We start from the raw sequence: 20,003 nt of genomic DNA, 5'->3' as shown, positions 1-20,003 counted from the left end.
TACAAGAAAAGGTAAAAAGGTGGATGTATAAAAACCACACCCTAGACCCACGCTGCCAACCATTTTAATGTTGAATTTCTGCTAAGTATTGTACTCTATAAGTTTTGTATAAGTATGTACATTTTCATCTCTCCATATAATAATTATTTCAATTTTAAGTACCCCTTGATTAGAATCTTTGCTTCACATACATGAACACTCACTGCTCAATACTATCAAACTTTTTTAGCAATTGCAATTTAGGTGGTTATTAATATAAATCAAATGAAACATCTCTTTGTGAATATTAATTAAATACAATCATTATATGATGAGTCTACCTCATGGAATGAAGCAACGTTTCCTGTTTTACAAATTAAAACTATATTGTGTTTGAAGAGAATTGCCAAATTGATGACTAGCTCACTTTCAGGTATTAATTGGCATATCGGGGTAACAGGTATATTATAAATACAATGTCAATGCCCTAGTTGTCTATGATCTAAGGCTGAAAAAAAAAGTTTCCTGTAGGCGGTCGGAAAACAAAAAATGTGTGAAGTTTGTTTTTTGGTCTGTTCATTTTTATATTTGTAATTGTTTTTGAATTGGGGATATGTGGTTACAATAATGCCTCAAAACACATCATATTATTGTCAAAGCAGTTCAGGGTAGGTCATACTTGGAAATTAATACAAAAATTGTCATTTATTCTCTACTTGAAAATATAATTTTACTGAATTTGAAATGAAAATCTGAAAATGAAATGCAGTAAAATGATCCCATAAAACAAACTGTGTGTAGCCTATGCGAAACAACTTTTGTTAGCTTAATGGTGTAGACGGCTGACAGGTGAAAGAATTTCAAAGCACTGAACATGGATACAAGTGAAAGAAATTCAAAGCACTGAACATGCAGTGTTGGATGATTGTTCCTTTGCCCTCTTATGTCAAGAAATGAAGTTTTATATGAATCATAACATAACATAGGAACCAGGACCAGTTTTCTTGCACAAACTTTGAATCATTTTTTGTGATAAATTCTTGCTCGAACGTCTATTAGATGTGCCCATTTGAGATACAATCAAAAAAAGGAATATGGATTTCTATGTAAAATATATTAGGAATTTGACCTTTGATGAACCATAACTTCACTTCCAGATGTCCCATGAAGCTGGTTGAGGTGTCATTGTAAAGCTGAAAGTGCATTCTTTCAAAATCTGCAATAAACAGAAAATGACCTAGAGCCAACTTTACTACCACTTCGTGGTGGACGGTCACATATTGTGTGTCACCTGTGACATGTAAACTTTACATTGCAAGATAAAAGGATATCAATACAGGATAGATTTCTCTAAATATTTGGCATCAGAAGTTTCCGCTTGGTGCAATTTAAGTGTATCACATATTGTGTATCTCCTAACACTAGCCCATATTGTGTACTGCCTGGCACTACTTGAAAAGAATTGCTGCATAGTTTCTTACAGGTACATGTCTTGTAAGACACTGGTTCTTAAATAATGTTGTAGCATATTATTAGGTATTTTGACAAAGCAGTTTTTTAGCGGAGTTATGGGTAGACTATAATGCCAAATTATTTTGTCAGATATGGTCCTGTCTTGTACTCCAACATCAAGTATCAAACAAATAATGTAATTGAAATACAACAGTTACTGTATTCAATAAATAATATGTCCCAATCAGTGTCATAGCTGGTGGTTTGCCCATCTTTTTGGACAGGCACTTCTTTCCTGGGATCGGCAAAGTTGATGACTTTTATAGAGGCTAAAAATACTCCTAAATTTGGAAAAGTCACCTCTTTTTGAGAAAAGTAGGAAAAAATGTCTACAAAAATGTTCTTGACATGCTTTGAGGTAAGCAGTTGGGATTTTTTTTGATCAGGACTTCAGTTGTTGAAATAATTTGATTGTACTCAGAAGAAGATCATATTCCCAAATGCAGACATTTTTTCCTACTTTTCTCAAAAAGAGGCTCCAATGAATTGTGCATGTAGTAGTAGTACGCTACTGAATCTTGATTAAAGCCTGAAGTTTGAAGGTCAAATTTTGGATGATGTGTTTATTCAAAAGATAGGCAAACCTGAATTTCTAACTAAGACCCTGATCCCCATTGGTATGAATAAAATTCTTGAAATGTACAGGGTGGTGGGTTACTAAACCATGTAACATGTAAAGTGATAAAAAATAATATATCTTAATTTATTTACCAAACAGAGCCATAGATTTATGTAAAAAAAATAACAACATTAAAATGGACAGTGTTATAGACAAGCACTGCATATTTTTCTTGTATTAATATATTTCATCTAAAAAAAAAGAAGAGAAAATGTGCTGATTTCTCTTTGGATTAGTATATGTAGAGCCATGGCACATCAGTTAAGAGGTTATATCAAACAATTATTTTGTAGTATATTAATTATTTAAAACGAAAAGACGTTTCATCAACAAAATTGTTTTGTCACACATTGGACACATTAGGATCACGCTGCATGAAATTTGTTGAATTTGATGGGTTTTTAGCTGCTTGATACATTGCCACGTCCTTGTGTATGTACACCATAGACTAATGGTGCCTCATAGTACCGAAACTCATTCCAAACAGCACTATCATAAGCTGATGTTAAAGGTTTGAGACTTCACAAATCTTCATAATTCATATGGTAGTATCATAACTTAAAGCTGAAGATATCAATACTGATATATTTGGCAGTTAATTATAAAAATCTTGTTGAGTATACCAGACCTGCCATGTGTCTCTCATTTTGAGGGACTGTCCCTCATTTCGGGTTTACCAAAGTGAAAATGAGGGACAGTCCTGTTTTCTGACAATTTCAGTGATGGCAAATTTAAATGTAAGAACAGCAGAAAATGATGAAAATGTCACTTTAAAATTTGCTATAGCATTCTGTTTAGTCTATTGTGATAAATTCAGACCTGCAAAACCTCTGAATTCTGAAAGTATTGCACACCGTAAGTCTTTGAATTTGACGGTACCTGGTTTGTGTACATGTAGAAGGTTTTGGTCTCAATATCCCTCATTCTCACTTTGGTAGGTTGGCAGGTCTGGTATACTGATGAGAGTGAAGCATCATGCTTTATTAATTCTCTAAGTACAACCTGTGGAATTTACATAAAAAGATACTCATTAAATGATGGGTAGGAGTGTATAATCATCAAAAAAGAAACGTAGGACCATAAAATGTTCAGGCATGCGTGGAACATAAGCTCATTCTCACATGAGTAAGTTCTATTTGGGTGTGGGTAATTATGGCAGATGATCAGGTACAAGCCAGTGAAACCTTTCATTGCTTTTAACCCCATGGGCGCCACCGGACAAATTTGCAAGATCCATTTTGATTTTGTTGATTATGAAGAGAGCTATATCATATATTGAGCCAGTCAGAGAGATGGTTAGAATGCCCATTTGGGCTGAAGGATATTAAAGCTCAATTTTGATTGGTTACTCAGATGATTATATTATGTAATTAACCAATTGAGGCAACTGTGAGAAAGGCAAGTAGTGCCCATGGGGTTAAAAACTTGGATTGGAATTGATTAAAAAATTAGTTAGCTGTCATTTGGAAATTTGAATTATTCCCTAATACTGTCATATTTTGGTTTTAAAATGATTTAGGTGGTATAAATTGATTTATGTACATAGATGGTTTTCTTTCATTAAAGTAACAATATGAATGATACATCTGAGATTGGATGATAGAAAACTGCTCTGAAATAACGAAGGTTCGCAAACTACCTCAAATGAGTGATGAACATTTTCACAACCAAGTATTCTTTGTGGGTCACAAGTATCCTCTTTAAGACTTTGACCAGTTTTTGGCTTTAGAATGGACTATGTATGATAGGCTTTGTGTTGAATACGGAAGGGAAAAAATACAAGGAAATAAATTTGCTGTTGGAAATTTTGTAAATGATAAGCGGGAAACTACAAGATATTGGAAAGGCTCAATAAGTAGACATTGGATGGAAAGCAAAATGTATTATAGTCATTAGTTACAACTTGATAAGAAATCAGGTTGTTTTTAGTTATCAATATGTATCTTTTGTTTATCTATTTATGTTTTGCTCTTCCATTTTCATGGATAATATTTCGATTAACTTACATTAATTAGCAAGCAATTATATTAGATATATAGTAGCCATGAGCTTTGATATCAATTAAATGGTGGTCAGTGGGAACAATTTGAATCATACAATATGAATTACTGCCAAAATCTTGCATTTTTTTGTAATAATCGGTGATTTAAATATTCAGTGTACTGTCTTTCCCTCCAATGCAGAATAAGTTAGGAAAACTTCATCTCAAAAGATTATTTTATCATTGAAGAAACATAGTTGATAAAATCGTAGCATATATAGGAAACTTAAGGTTTAATTTTGGTAATGTGTGCCAGTGTTATTATTTCAATCTTTTCAAGGGACATTACAGTGGGGTTGTAGCCAATCTATTTACCTAATCAATGTTTATACAGTTTTAGATGTTTGCATGTACACACATAACACAACCAAAGTTGAATTTAACAATGAATTGAAATGCAGAATTTTTTTTCAGAATATTGTCTAATTGAAATTCATGTAGAGCCATGATATAAACAGGTGAATTATTGGAATGAATTAATTGTTACTCATTGTATTAATTGCATGTCTAGGTGTATTCTCAACACATCCCTATGCTCTGTTGTAAGCCAATTTAAACAACCAGATTTGATTGCTAGTTGCAAAAAAAAGTAGATTTGTAGATGTTTTTAACACTTGAACTGCATAAGCGTATGTAATGGGGTAGGGAACCATACATTTAGGTGTGGGTAGCCATCCTTTGGGAAAATACATAGTCCGCAGAAATATTTCTGTCAAGTAAGAAGAAGTACAGTTGACAACATATGACGAAGTAATAGACAAAGAGAAGTAAAACAAAATTAATAATTATGCATCCTTTTATGCAGTAAAGTGTTAAGAAATGGGAACATACATTGTAGATGGATATATGTATATCTGCTTTCACCACCAGTCTCATGTAGGGACTAAAGGAAAATTAGAACCAATTTTTGCACAAACTATTTTTGTGAAGGGAAAAAAATGCTTACAGCAAAGTGGGCTTTATGTGTGAAGCTATTCTTGATGCCAAATTTCTATTTATTGTCGCTTAATGTGCCAGTGTTTCCCTACTACTAATGTGATAATATTTTGCACTGCTTAAGATGAGGAAGACGATGACGAAATCATGTTGGACAGTACAGTGTTGTATAAAGCTTTGAAATATAAAGCAGTTTCAAAAGAAAAAAAAGTATAAAAATATGATAAATGTAATATCTAGAAACTGCATGTTGAGATTTAAAAAAATATGAATCTGAATCACTGTAACGGTGATTTATTTTGGTGTCTCAATATTTTATTTTTTAAATGCAGCCATTTAAAGCATTGAACTGACAGGTAATATATGATGTACTCTATTTTAAACTTGTGCTGCTCAATATTATATTATTATCATTATTATATTATTCTAAGTTACTTTTAATTTTACAAACTTAGTTATATCCTTATAACTAGGTCATATTATGACAACACAATTGGTTTTTAACAAGTACTTAAAACTGAGTAAAAAGAGTGTAAATATTTTGAATGTAATATGTAATCCACTGTTTCAATAATTATCAAGTCTATAAGACAATTTTTTTTTCATTTTGTTGTTAACAGGGTCTGATTATAATCTTTTTTTTTTTTTGAGGGATATGGTTTCAGTGATTTGAAGTACCAATGTCATAAACATGTTACAAGGATATGTCTCTAGTTTATTGAATTTGGTTTCATTTTTAGCCACAGATAAATGAATGAAACCAAGGGGACATATTGGTTACATTTTAAGTTACTTCATCTGTTTTATGGAAGAAGAAGAAGAAAACACACACATTTCACCCTGAGTAAATGTGATTGTTTTTCTGCATTTTGCGAATGTCAGCTCATTGATGCTATTGTTCCAAGTGCAGGTGTTATTGAAGCTTGCTTTCCCATATGAAATTTATTAATTCTGTTCGTAAAATAGAATAGATCCCCCCCCCAAAAAAAAAAAGAATGAAAGAAAGAAAAGCAAAGCAAACCGTTAACTCGTGGATTTAGGGAAAAACAACTGCTCTCAGTAGGGTGCTTTAAAAACTATCTTTCCACAATTTTCTTTTGTAGGTAAAAATTTGTTGGATTGAATTCCAGCAAAGTAAAGAGAAATTGTGGAAGGATAAAGTATTGAGACTAAAATGAAGAGTTGTACATGCCTTGTCACAGAGCAGTTTATTAGGCCTTGAAAAGTGGATCAAATTTGATACAGAATGGGCTCTAGTACATATTTCAGGGCTGACATTACTTAATGCAGAAATGTCCACATGACAAACATTCCTAGATCAAAGTGATTTCAAATATTGATTTTGTAACAATGTGCACAAAAATTGACCTGTCACTCATTGAACATGGTTAAATTGTATAAATTAAAGATGTATGTCATTGCATGATGGTTTTTGATTGACAAAATATGAGGGGAGGGGGTGGTAATGACATCGACATGGTGTTGTTTTATGATGGAGTATGTCCTAACTTTGAAACAAAGTAATTAACAAAACTGTGCAAGAAGGTCTAGAAACAGTGTGATAATTTGATTTGAAAATGTTTTAACGTATGCAAGTAATAAGATTGACATTTATGATTGATATTAACGATTGGTAATGTCAGAGAGTCGATTGCCCTGCTGCTCTATTCCAACATTTGAAGGGGAAAAAATGGTTCAATATTTGACAGGTTAACTTTGTGTACATTGCACATGTAACAAACTAAAATGTAGCAAAGTGAAATACTATGAAGTAATGAAATTATTTTTAATTCAGATAGTGTTGTTTTCATTATGACATGACCAGGCTGACTTGATGGCTTGGGGAGTCATTTTAACTATGGTATTATACAACTAGCTGTCTCTAGCTCATCACTGAGCTGTTAATAGCTTACTAGGACCAATTGTATGAGAGTTGTTTATGATTTCAAATTCTTAAGTCATGGGCAGTTTGTTTTTATGTGTATTCCTATTATTATCAAATTCTCAACTCACATACCAATGCATTGTACATTCATAGTATATTATATGCATCGTCAAAATTATTAATAAAGTAGCAGACTTTTATTTCTCTTTATTCAAACATAATCTTGGTTTTAGTATGTATGAATTTAATAACAATTTATTGCCTTTTATTCTTTTGTTCAGACTTATTTTACCATACATTATCATCTATCTTCTGTTGTTTTGAAGACAAATAAAGTGTTACTTTATATTTTAGCAAGGAGCGATAAACTACGTCTGTTTCTGGTGTTTGTTGTACTGAGTCTTCTTCGTTTCACTTAAACCCTTATTTGTAAGTTGTACTCAAGAGGATGGATGCCCTCAATTTTTTCTCAAATTTCTGATTTTCTCACGATTGTAATTGCATGAAAATACCTTGTGAAAAACAATCTGGTTATGATACACGATTTTGGCACTGAATAAAACCATCACTTTCATTTTCTTTTCCTGCAACCAAAGGGTTCTGCCATGAGATCGGTAATTTGTACCATCTAAATGCGAACACACAATTGAAATATGCTTTTCTGCAAATGCTGGTAGTCCAGTAAATGCAACAAAATTTGATTTCTGCTAATGTTTTGCAGCTGTTATTCTGGGCACATCGGGTGGCCGTCATTGTAGGGAATGTTTACCGGGATGTTTACAGGTTTATTGTCAAACTTTGGGTTGCCTGTCTTTGCCCACTGGCTTTGGCATAAAAGAGGGATCTCGCGATGTGTGGTTAGGTTTTTCTTTTTTCTCAGTATCTGGAGATCCGTATGGGGTACAGAGGGTTGGAACCACACCAATAGGAGTTGCTCAACTCTCAAATAGTGCAATAAGTTTTAGTTTATATGCACTACAATCGTGCAAAGCATGGTTAAGTCATATTTGGCAGATGAGTACATATAGTGCTAATTACAGAAAAGGGTCATTGAATTTGGCACAGAGGGTCAAGTTCAACATTACTCAGAACTGTTTAAAACTCACACCATCGTGATCCCCTGGCAATAAGGATTCAGAAAAAGTATGCTTTGACCTATCTATGATGTACAGTTATGGGCAAAAGAGTAGCATTGTGACGTTTATAGGTCCCAAGTATTATTTTTCTGATTTATCATGAAAAGGCCAATAATTTGGGACCATTTTCAACAAATAAATAGCATTTTTCAATTTTGCTCCCTGTGGTGCCAAATTAGACCTGTTACCTTTTTGCTCGTAACTCCATAATAGTACATCGGTAGATATGTCAAACTATACTTTTTCTAAATCCTTATGACTAGAGGAACACATATGTGTTAAGTCCGAGCAATTTGAACTTGACCTCTGTGCAAACGTTTAACGACCTATTCCCACCAATTAAGGGTGTTGTTCAGATGCCTCCATAGCCTAATGATCAGCATTATAAGTCCTGTATCTCTGCCAAATACAGAAAATTTAACACGACTCTCACGATTGTTACGGGAATTTATTGGACTAAAAGATTTGGCTTCTCCCCCCCCCCTTTTTTTCATCTTGTTATTTATACTTATACATTGGTATGCGGTGTTTTGTGATATGAACGGAGGAAATTCACTCAAAGAGTGTGCTGAAAGTGGAGGGAATATATCTGATATCATAACATCCACTCCAGCAATGAGAATCGTTGGGAGCACACGACAGGGAACACACAGAACTGTCAGACCACCTGTGAATATAACATCAATTACAGTGGTAATGAGGGGGTACAAGTTGATATATGTTTGTAACCAATGTATAAGTGTGTTATCAGACCACCTGTCAAGTTGATATATGTTTGTAACCAATGTATAAGTGTGTTATCAGACCACCTGTGAATAATGTTATGATTTTCGAGACATAACATCAATTACAGTGATAATGAGGGGGTACAAGTTGATATATGTTTGTAACCAATGTATAAGTGTGTTATCACACTCGTTGGGCTGCGCCCAACTCGTGTGATAACATACACATATATGTAGGACATGAATGTTGTTATTATGTACAAGATCAAGTGAGAAACACGAGACGAGACGCCAATGAGAACAATTGATGACATTGCATTGGATTATAGATCCGTTTATTAATGATATGAATTATGAATGGATACTATTTCCATATATTTACATTTATATTACATAACTAGAATAATATTATACTGCAATTTTAGTACTGTGGTCACCTTTGTATGATTACAAAAATAAATATAAAAATATATAGATTAAAAAAATAGATATTATATTTTTTAAATATCACTAATGAAATATTATAATTGTAAACTTGGATCTGACGTGGTATAAAATACATTTAAAAACCAATTATGTAAGTTAAGTGTCCCTCTCAAGGGCCACCACGATTTTGCACCATTTATTAAATATAAAAATATTACGGGCGCGGCGTTAAATTTGCCACTGGGGCAATGATAAAAATATGAGCTTTCCTCTGATGCCAAAATCTCAGTTTTGAAGAAAAATGGGGGACGAGGCTGTCGGTGATCGGGTCAAGGGTATGTAATGCTTGGTGCAGCACATTGATAAATTTCAGTCTACTAACCCTAACAATAATCCTAACTCTAACCCTAACCCCCGTAACCCCTGACCTTATTAGCATATTGTGATGGTCTGTCTTAAATGAGACATCTGACCAGTCATAGGATGTATTATAGGAACCGCCAGAATCAGGTTAAAGGACGTTGCTGTGGCGATGGCCGGCACCTTACAATACCAATATTGGTCTCACCGTAGTGAAACTCGAGCACAATTCTGACGAATAATTGGAGATAGTTTAATATCATCAAGTTCTAACGTTGGTAGTGATGATCATGATGATGATCATGATGATGATCATGATGATCATGATGATGATCATGATGATCATGATGATGATCATGATGATCATGATGATGATCATAATGCTTTCTACTCTCGTGATGTTTATTTCTTGGAAGATCTTTTGATCTTTTTGGCTGTGAACTGATAACCTTTGAATTGTTGACCTTGGCGTAAATGATCTTTGAACTAGCTATCTTCACGCGCTCATGATCGTCATGCACTTCCGTTGTGACGGTAGTCTCTTGATGTGCATTCGCACTAGCCGTTATCTGATGTTGCACTTCCGTTTGTCCACTTATTGTCACCAGCTGAGTCGCGTGTTCAGGGCAAGACGAATGACACACATGGACATTCGTTCTACAACCTTCTGCGCTTCTGAAAGTTTCAAATCCAACCATCCTGGTGAACTCGTTGTCGAAAGTGCCATCACTGTTTAAAAGGAGGTACACTCGTTTCCACTTGTCGAGGTCTGGGTAAAGTTGGCCTATCGTGTCCAGGTTCAGAAACAGGTTCTTGCCCCAGTGTGTTCTTGCTTTGTATTGAGTAACCAGATAATCTTCAAGCTTCTTGTGGAATTCATCTATTCCGTATGCCCCCAAGAGGAATGACACCTGCATAAAAAATAGGCATACGTATCAGAACGGTACTATACTTCAGGCCTACAAAGCACATGAATATGTTAATTGAATTATAAAGTTATCGACTCTAGCTCTTTTTTTAATATAAAGTGATTGATACCATTGCTATAACAGCCATTTCTACCAAGAGAAACATCTCGGAATTATTGTAAATAACCACCACACGGTGTGCTGTAGGGTTATGTTCTATCTAGCCTCTTTCCTGTTTATCATGTTTATCGTCATAGTAAACTAGGGGAAAGTGGGGTAATCCCGGGCACCTTTCGTTAAGGCTACACAGGTACAAGATTAAATAAAGTTCATCAGTGAAAATCATATCAATGCAAAGTAGGAGTAATGTTCTAACTAGTAACCAGTTTTTAATAACTCAACATCTATTATAGTTAAGAAGTTATAATTAAAAAACAAAATGGTAAAAAATGATGGGGTAATGCCGGACACGGGGTAATCCCGGACACATGATTGCTGCTAAGAGGGAAAGTGGAGTAGGATGATAATCCCCTAGAATGTATTGGGTACTTCTGTTACCTCAAGCATACAACTATGGGGGCTGTTGTTGTTGTCTATATTTTCGAAATAAACAAGTGTCCGGCATTACCCCATCAGTATAGAGACGCATGTGTGTCCGGGATTACCCCTCACGGTCCCGATTTAATTTTTCAGTGCTTGTTCTACTAATCCATTTTTAAGATACCAAAATTCATACATCCAGCTAACAATCAAGTATCAAACATAATTTTCATCCATACTTCATCTGTGTCCCTTGTCGCATTAACTGTCACCCAGCTAATAAATCACTTTTCAGATTAAAAGTCAAAAATGACAATTTCTGTTTTTTTCGTAATTTTCACAAAGAAAGACGAGGCCCAAAGCGCTGGCAGTAGTACACGTGAGGTACACCTTGAGGTAGCTAATACCCTAAGGTAGTATAATAGTGCCACCCTTCTCCATTTAGCGGCAATCGATGTGTCCGGGATTCCCCACAGTCCGGCATTACCCCACTTTCCCCTACAGCTAACTACCTTCTGACCTTCTGAAGAAATCTCCGTATTCGAATTAGGAGTCATTCGTATTAATGGCCCATCCACACCCTTCAATATCACTGAGACATGTATTGTCATCTCCAAGGATACGGAAAGCAATATTCATGCCTTTGCAATAATTTATATGACAGATACTCTCCCTATCAATGTCCGAATAAGGGCTCATCAACTCAACTTTGTGGGCCATACTTTTATGACCAAACCATACCATATTATACGCCCGATTATACGTGTCAGACGATGAGCCTGTCAAAGAATATGCTCTACATTTCATCACCTGGAAAGAGGAGGCTAGACGACAGCGCACATTATTTTTACATTCAGCGCTTCTTGAAGGTATTGAAGGTGTGCTGTAGCCACCCAAATTACATTTAAGGCCCATAATAATAGCAGCTGGAGGGAGCTTGTGGACAACCGACTGAGGATGATCAAGGGACGCAATTTTTTTGGGCAACCGAAGAGGTCCTAATCTCCTCGCCCACAATACTGGACAAAATATAACCGCTCTGAACGTCATTAGCAGTGGGAATTCAATAGTTATTGCTTTTATCATAATATCATACTTACGTCGACAACGGCGTAGTTGTCCACGACCGTGCCATCACATCTACCTCTGTACGCTGGGCTCAGATACAGATCATCTGCCTTCACCATTCGAACGATAATGGGGATCAAGGTATAGACGCGATAAGCCATGTGTTCCGTCATCAGTTTCACAATGTCCGCCAGGGCCTGATCCAAATTACAGAGTGGTATGAAGTATGCAGATTGTCTAAAACTGAAATGACAATGAACACAAGTTGAAATTAGTTACAGTTAAATCAATATACATGGGAGATCTTTTCCATTTCACCGATTTTCCGTTTTGCTCCGTGTGTATTCTTAGTTTCATTTTCTTGGAAGAAAGTGATTTTATGGAAACGCAGTTACCCAGGCATTTGAAACTTTTGAAGATTGGATGAGATGTTTTCTTCTCATTATCTTAATGATTGGAAGCAAAATTGCATAACCTTATTATCGGTAGTGGCACTTTACAAGGTTATTATATCTCTTATTCTGTAAATAGTCGGTCGATCCTTCATGTAATTATTTCGTGTAAGCTAATCCTAACCCTAATCCTAACCCTAAACTAACCCTAACCCTAATTTCGTGTATAATTACATGAAGGAGTAACCAAATAGTCTGCAATACAGGCATTCCTCATCGGATTTTGGTTCCGACGCGTTAACGGCATCTTTTCCCACGCCATGGAAGTGCAGTAATAAAAAAGAACTTACCGTATCTTCTTGTCATTACCATAGCCGCCAAATATTTTGTACCACCTATCGATGTCAGGATGGTCCTGTACTCTGGTTGCTTGATTCAAGCCCCAATCGGCAAAGGTGGGAACCCAAGATGGACAGCAGTTGGTGTTTGCTTGGAGACAGTTCGCACAGAAATCCGTCTGTTATAAACGAAATAAGAGTAATGTATAATGCATTTCATTCGGCTGCGAAGCAGGCGACTACAAAGTTTCTCCATGTACTACGATTTGAAGCCAAAGTGATAATGGCAGTAAAAAGTTTTGAAAGTCACCAACAATTTTGGCACATAAGACAAGTATGATGTATTATCCAAATAATAATAATAATAATAATAATGATAATAATAATGATAATAATAATAATAATAATAATAATAATAATAATAATAATAATAATAATAATGACAATAATAACAGCAAGTTACAATCATTGAAAAGAGAAGCTGAAATTATTTTCAAATTACCTCGCATAGAGTGCATCGGCAATCTGGATGATATGTACAACACTGATAGCATTGGCATTCCGTATAGCCGAACTGACATTTGCAAAGTTTGGTACTCATCTCATCGCTTCGCTCTCCAAGGAAATACGCGCTCTTTAAGACAACTTTTCCATGCTTCTCACCACTCTCTGCCGGGTAGGGGTTGACAAGGATGGTCACGTATTTGCTAGGATCTGACGTGAGTTCTTTCAGCTCTGATGGGATCTTGAACTTCTTGGACTGTTTCTTGGAAGGCCATTTGATTTCGATGTTGCGTCTCGTCTCTTTCACGTTATATGCGGCGATACAATCAAATGTAACGGAGTAGATTATTCCCAGTGATCCTAAACCAACGGCTGCTGCTCGGAAGATATCTGTACTGCATATTTCAATTGGTGGGTCGCCATACTTTGCGGCTTCAATTTTGCATTTGACGGATTCAAAATCTTCATCCACATCTCCTTCTTTTCGGGGTAATCTGATCTTGACTTGAATCCCCTTGGCAATAACCATGTGAATCTCCACTATGCAGTTGGACTGAAATTAGTAAGGAAATAATATGCAAAACAGTTGATTCAATGGTTGAAATGGCTTGTCATTATTTACACATGTTTCTGTAATTAAAGCTTCACTCACAGCGCGACAAGGATTGAATCCTTGATCAAAGAATTGCCAATAAATGCATCCGCTTTATTGGTAATCATTGGTAATAGTCGTACCAGCTCCGAACTTCTATGTTCGCCATTTAACGTGTTAGAAGTAAGAAGTAACGTTTTATTAAATAGTGTGGTTTAAACATATCTTGACCTCTTAAAAAAATATGTGGGATTGGTTTGAACCAAATCGTTCAAAGCAAGTCATCATGGTCATAGGGGTAAGGTATATATTATTATGTACTCTTAGTTAATGTTTAAGGAAGGACAATTTGAAAAATGTTCGAATATCACTACATCTACATGCTGTCCCTCTGGCCTCTGGAAAGTGTCTGCATTGACACTGTTAACCGGTACTGATATAATATGCCGCCTCTTTGAGCGGGAACGTGTGACTTAAAAGGACTATAAATTATGTTCTCCCTGATACGCCAAACACTCACCAATGACTGATTATCTTGTCCCGTCCCATGACTCGATGTACTCACAATGCCTCCCACTGTCTGCTTTGTGTACATCGGCGAAGCAGGTAAGGCCATGCCATATCGCCTATCAATTTCACGAAAGAAATCCTTCAAAATCATTCCCGCCTGTACTTCGATATGGTAGATACTGCTGACTGAATTTTGAGGTCTTGCATCTAATATCTGATCAAGACTTGTCACATCTGCATGAAAGAAATTATTGGGAAAATAAATTATTGTATTTTCATACTAGTATCTTTACAATTTGGATGTGGTGCCTAATTAAAGGGATTGTGGCTCCTGTGTTCACTGGCGGTAATGTCGCAGCAATGTCGTGGTTTTATCCAGTGCTATGCATCGGACATTGGAAGCACTATTCAGCATCGAAGTGGTTACGTAATTCTCTTGGTTACCGGATCACGCTACTTTGGTATGCCTTCGAGTGCCATATACTTTATGTGGTGATCATTTCGATCGTGGTTCATTACTCTAGCGCGTGATCCCGTTGACATAGTAACATTACGTAACTTCGATACTGAATAGTAACGAAGGCAGAAGTCACAATGAGCTACAGATCTTTGTCCATTTTCAATTTCTGTGTTTGACCCAATAATTATCCGTATTCCATAGACAGTCGAATCTACAATGTAGTATAAACATGTTGCTGGTTGAACAGAAGCTATAGGATTGGATATGTGGGAGTATTAAAATGAGGCACAACCCTTGATGGCCTAATGGCACAGACCCTGATATGTTTACCATGTATACATCACAATACATACCTATCAGAATGTCTCGAACAGTTGTAAGCTTTGACCAAGAACATCCTGTGCCAACAGCTCGAGCACTGTAGCCTTTCTTATGAGCAAACTGAATTACTGCCGCGATTTGCTCTACAGCTGACAACCCTTTCTTCAAAACATCTTTGTCAAGTTTCATTCCTGCAGTTAATGTAACAATATTAGAACTTAAAATAGTTTCAAGAATTTATTTATTTATTTATTTATTTATTTATTTATTTTCATGTATGGATATTACGGATATGTAGCTCGCAAAACTTTTGCTCGATTTATGTATGGATCATGGACTACCAAAAGGCATTTGACTCAGTTGAGCATAAGGATATGTCTGATGAACTAAGCATGCTATTAGAATAAATTAAGTTACATCTACAAGACCATGAGACATATTAACACAGATGCCACCACCAGAATACACATAGATCATGTAGATAATGATGTTTCCAAAGAGATGAGAATAGAGAGAGAGACATATTTGTTACCAAACGGTTTTAAAAAGTTCAACCTGGATATAGGCTAGAGGGAAAGCAATCAACACCAAGAGAAGATGCTAACGGGTCTAATTTGCAGACTGGTGTAGCCCTACGCTCATAGTAAAAAAAGAGTTCTATGGGGTTCTACATACAGGAGAGCAAGGGTTCTAAGAAATTACAAGAACACCAAAAGGTTCTTTCTGGCATTTACGGTACCTTTGTCATGTCTAAAATTATACTTTCTGGCCTTTGCTATTGAAAGTTCTACATACAGGAGAGCTGAATAACCTTTAAAAGTTCTTTAAAGTTTTAAAGTTCTACTTGGAATTCCCTTCATAAGAGTGTAACAACAGCATCGGTGAGGATATGGAAGATCAATTGAATGGCTTGTGCAAAGAAAGTATACAGATTGGATGGGTAATGCACAAAGTAAAACACAGTTTATGACCAACTTTGAAACAAGAGAACAAATCACAATAGCAAATCACCAGATTGAGAAAGTTGACAACTTAAAAAAAAAGAAGGCGAAGAGTCTAACTATCATTTTGTGCTGTGGACAGGAAAAGGTGTGATAGAGGCAGATATACAGAAATCAGAAAAGTAACCCAAGTCGCAGATATCTTGCAGAAGAAACCAAATGGAGATGGGCATGACACTTTATCAAGAACTGAGGAAAGGGGCGCACGAAGAGACTCACAGAATGTCAGCCAATGATGACTGGAAAGAGAAGGAGGGAGGAAAAGATAACAGAGACGTTGGAGAGATGCCCATTTGACCTTTATGAGTACATAGATCAGCAAGGAACAGAAGCAGATTGAAAATGCTGGAGGAGGGCTTCACACAGCAGTGGGTGAAACAGTCTGATGACTAAGATTAGTGGATTTATACTAGTATTCTATATTGTTCTACATATATTCCAACAAATTGTTATACATCGCTCTCAACAATATTTAGAAATCATGAAAGGTCAGCGGTTCTGATAATTAAATGTCAACCCCTCTGTGAATCCGGACATCTTACTGTCCAGTGACAGTGTATAAATCCCCATACACTATCTGATATGTGAGCAGTTACATTATCTAAGAAATCGTAAAATTTCATTTTAAAGAATGATATTCCGGTATCATGTGTTGAATGACCTTGAACCTGATTCCAAACTTGCCGTTGCATGTTGGTTTTCCAATCAACTTTGATAGGAGAGACAAAAATGTGCATTTGAAAGTTATATAGAATACGGTGTCATTAACCAATCGGCTATGTACATTTTGGCTTATAAAAATTTATTTTCAAAAACGGCTAATACCCCAATATTTGACATGGTTCATGAAAAAAATATTTTCGCTAATAGTACCAAAATCCCTATTTTGAGGAGGGTTTTATAATACATGCATTAGGACTTACCTTTGATCAAGTTGTGTCTAGCAATGGAGTTTGTTGGCTTGAAATGACTGACCAACGGTTCCACATTGACTGACCCATCAAAGTTGTAGAAAACGTCGCGATTGCCACAACCACAAGCTTTAATAAATGGGTTAAAACATTGGCAACATGGTCGAAACCCGCAGCATACACGGTCTATGCCATTCCAAATCAACGCCATTTTCAACCAAACTATAGCTTCCTGCCCTCAGAAGTAGTGTTTGTTACTCAATATCGTCAAAAAGTGAAACAAATTCAGACTCCTTAAAGAGGATACAGATGTGAGGCAGCAATTATCGCCGATTATATTTTGATATCATATCATGATGACTGTAATCCTGTTTTACAACTTATGCCTGCGTATTATTCATGATTTACACTGGGTGTACGTAATCACGCACCTGCTGTCACAATATACAAGTGAACGAAGGTACAAAGTGTTGGATCCAATCTTTTATTCAAAACTATTCATTTGTGACATTCACGGTCACCTGTCATTGTTAAGAAGTTCAACTGCTGGGCGAATTTCTATTATTATTTTTTAGATATTGCTGAATTTTGATTGTTTCATATAAAAATACAAATGATGTTGTCATTTTGTTAAAAAAATACTATGAAGTATTTGCATAAATTAATATTTTTTTTATCATAATGCATAATTATTCTAATGGGTGAATATATTTTCTTCTAATTAAAAACTTATTACTTCCACGCAGGTTTTACAAATGGGTATTGGTCCCGGGGTGGTACACTGCACAGTCAGTTATCCAAGCATGGCATAACTTTTATTCAAGCCCGGTCAAGTTCAAGCAATTCCTTTTCAATAACTATACTGACTAAATAAAAACACAATTGGTCCGATTGCCTGGGTTTGTCAGTACAAATTTAACTTGAACTGCCTTATAGCCCTATACTACAGGTGTAAACAGCCAATCGTGCAACAAGAATCTATATCCAGTACAACTTAACCTTGCATAGTAGTGTGCGCTTACCAGTGACTGGGTGTTCAATATAGACGTATTTCACGTCCACACTGAAATTATGGAAACTCTTGGGCCCATTACAACTAAATTGTTGGTCCAAAGTTGTCTCCAATTTTGGAAAAAAATCATAAAAAAGCATGATTTTGACCCCATATAAGTTTTCTCATTAATTTTCAAAAACTACATATAAATATTTAGGAAGGGTTTTTTTATTTGTTTAAATTTTGACCATCTTTAAGAAATATCCACCAGCCTAAATTGCTTAAAAGTAAAGGATAAGTCATTCAAATTGTCATTTGGTATTTGTTGAAATGAAAAATTTGGCAAAAAACTAAGAAAACAGCAGTATTGACGAAGTTGAAACCCCATTCAAATCCATGTAGCTAATTTATTTACTGTCAGTATATAAATTACAGATTCATGTAAATGCCTATTTTGTCTTAAATGATTTTTACGATCGTCCGGATGAGCAAATCACTGAATGGGCCTTTATGTTCAATGATTATAAGTCAAATTTTAATGAAGTTCAAAATTAAAAAAAAAAAGTTTTGTCACCAAGTGAAGAGTCGGATGTCGGGAATATTGATTTTGAGACATAGTCAATAATAGATTATTTTTTCATAGGTTTTAAAAATTAATGAGAAAAAAAAAATTATGCTCCCCAAAACAACTTCGGTCAAAATAATGTTTTTTTATGATTTTCTCCAAAACTGAGCATAAATTTAAAACAATAATCAGCATGACATAAATCTGACGTCAAAGTTAGGTTTGTCAAGTATTTACCATCTGTACACTTTTATACTTTAGAAGCGGTTTAATTGAGGCCGATAAGTTTCCATTCCATAATGGTTGATACCAACTTAACATTAGCTGCATATGAGTCAAGTAAATTGGACCATTCCAGTTGAAATCCATACACCCCTATGGAAGACATGACTTTAATCTCACACACAGGGTGTGTAGATTTCAAATGGAGTCACTCATTCAGGAAAACCCATTTAAAATTTGTACTCTCTGTTTACTGTTTAGCGGATTAAGATCATGTCTTCCAGGGGTGGATTTCAAATGAAATAGCCCAATAGTGACAATATCCAAAGGGTGGGAGCGAGTTCTGGCACATATCATCAATATTATGAAAGAAGATGAAGAAGAAGAAGAGCTTGTTTCACACATAAAATAGCTAACAGACTAAGTCAAAGCAAAATTACACTCTTATTTTCTTTATTTTCTTGATACAAAAATAATGATAAGGTAACTACATGACTAAAGATAATACCAATACGTCCGTTACCTAGTTATGATCTCTTTAATTATTTACAAGTTATAAAAATAGTTTTATTTAATACTTCATTATCTATATATTCATTTGTGTACTTGCAGAGGATAGAAACATCTCTTAGTGTCTTTAAAAGTTACAAATGGGAAATAAAAATTAAGGATACAAATAAAAACATCTTACGAAACACAAACCGTGAAAAATTTAAGTAGAATAGATAAGCACTATTTCAATTGTCATTTACTCGTACTCATCTGCTCATACCTGCCAAGGTTGCACACGGCACACACAATTCGCACATCCCTAACCCACACCACGCTCATTATCCCACCCACCCACCCACCGGACCCTCCACGCACATTGCTATAATGCACGCCTTTTCCGTAAACAAAACAAATTACCAGCATTCCAAACACTTTAATATCAAAGCAAAATTATTATGAATCACGATCTTTTTATGTGGCGTTGGCTGTTTTAAAGACAGTTCTTATTTGTATTACGCTTAAGTAACAAATGTTCCAACTCCATGTTGGCCAAGCGTACAAGAAAG

At 35.4% G+C, this 20,003-nt stretch overlaps 1 protein-coding gene across 1 annotated transcript; it reads right to left on the bottom strand.

Moving 5' to 3' along the window:
• Nucleotides 1-9,472: 9,472 nt before the first annotated feature.
• On the bottom strand, nt 9,473-17,614 carry LOC140154899 (L-gulono-1,4-lactone dehydrogenase-like). The gene is made up of 7 exons (XM_072177558.1): nt 17,177-17,614; nt 15,285-15,443; nt 14,482-14,705; nt 13,368-13,922; nt 12,878-13,044; nt 12,168-12,378; nt 9,473-10,530 (listed from the first exon to the last, which is right to left on the bottom strand). Exons 1-7 carry the CDS (start codon nt 17,373-17,375, stop codon nt 9,889-9,891), a joined length of 2,157 nt encoding a protein of 718 aa, XP_072033659.1. The 5' UTR covers nt 17,376-17,614; the 3' UTR covers nt 9,473-9,888.
• Between the last annotated feature and the right edge of the window lie 2,389 nt (nt 17,615-20,003).

This window comes from Amphiura filiformis, chromosome 6, assembly GCF_039555335.1.
Source record: "Amphiura filiformis chromosome 6, Afil_fr2py, whole genome shotgun sequence".
NCBI classification, from domain to species: domain Eukaryota; kingdom Metazoa; phylum Echinodermata; class Ophiuroidea; order Amphilepidida; family Amphiuridae; genus Amphiura; species Amphiura filiformis.
The sequence above is the reverse complement of the archived record's forward strand: the minus strand, read 5'-3'. Positions and strand labels throughout refer to the sequence as shown.

Excerpts from the sequence above, each read along its gene's own strand:
- LOC140154899 (XM_072177558.1), bottom strand. The coding sequence starts at position 17,375 with ATGGCGTTGATTTGGAATGGCATAGACCGTGTATGCTGCGGGTTTCGA. Across the intron at positions 13,923-14,481 it reads GACAAGATAATCAGTCATTG|TCCAACTGCATAGTGGAGAT; the intron begins GTGAGTGTTTGG and ends TACTAATTTCAG. Across the intron at positions 10,531-12,167 it reads ACAACTACGCCGTTGTCGAC|GTGTCATTCCTCTTGGGGGC; the intron begins GTAAGTATGATA and ends TTTTTTATGCAG.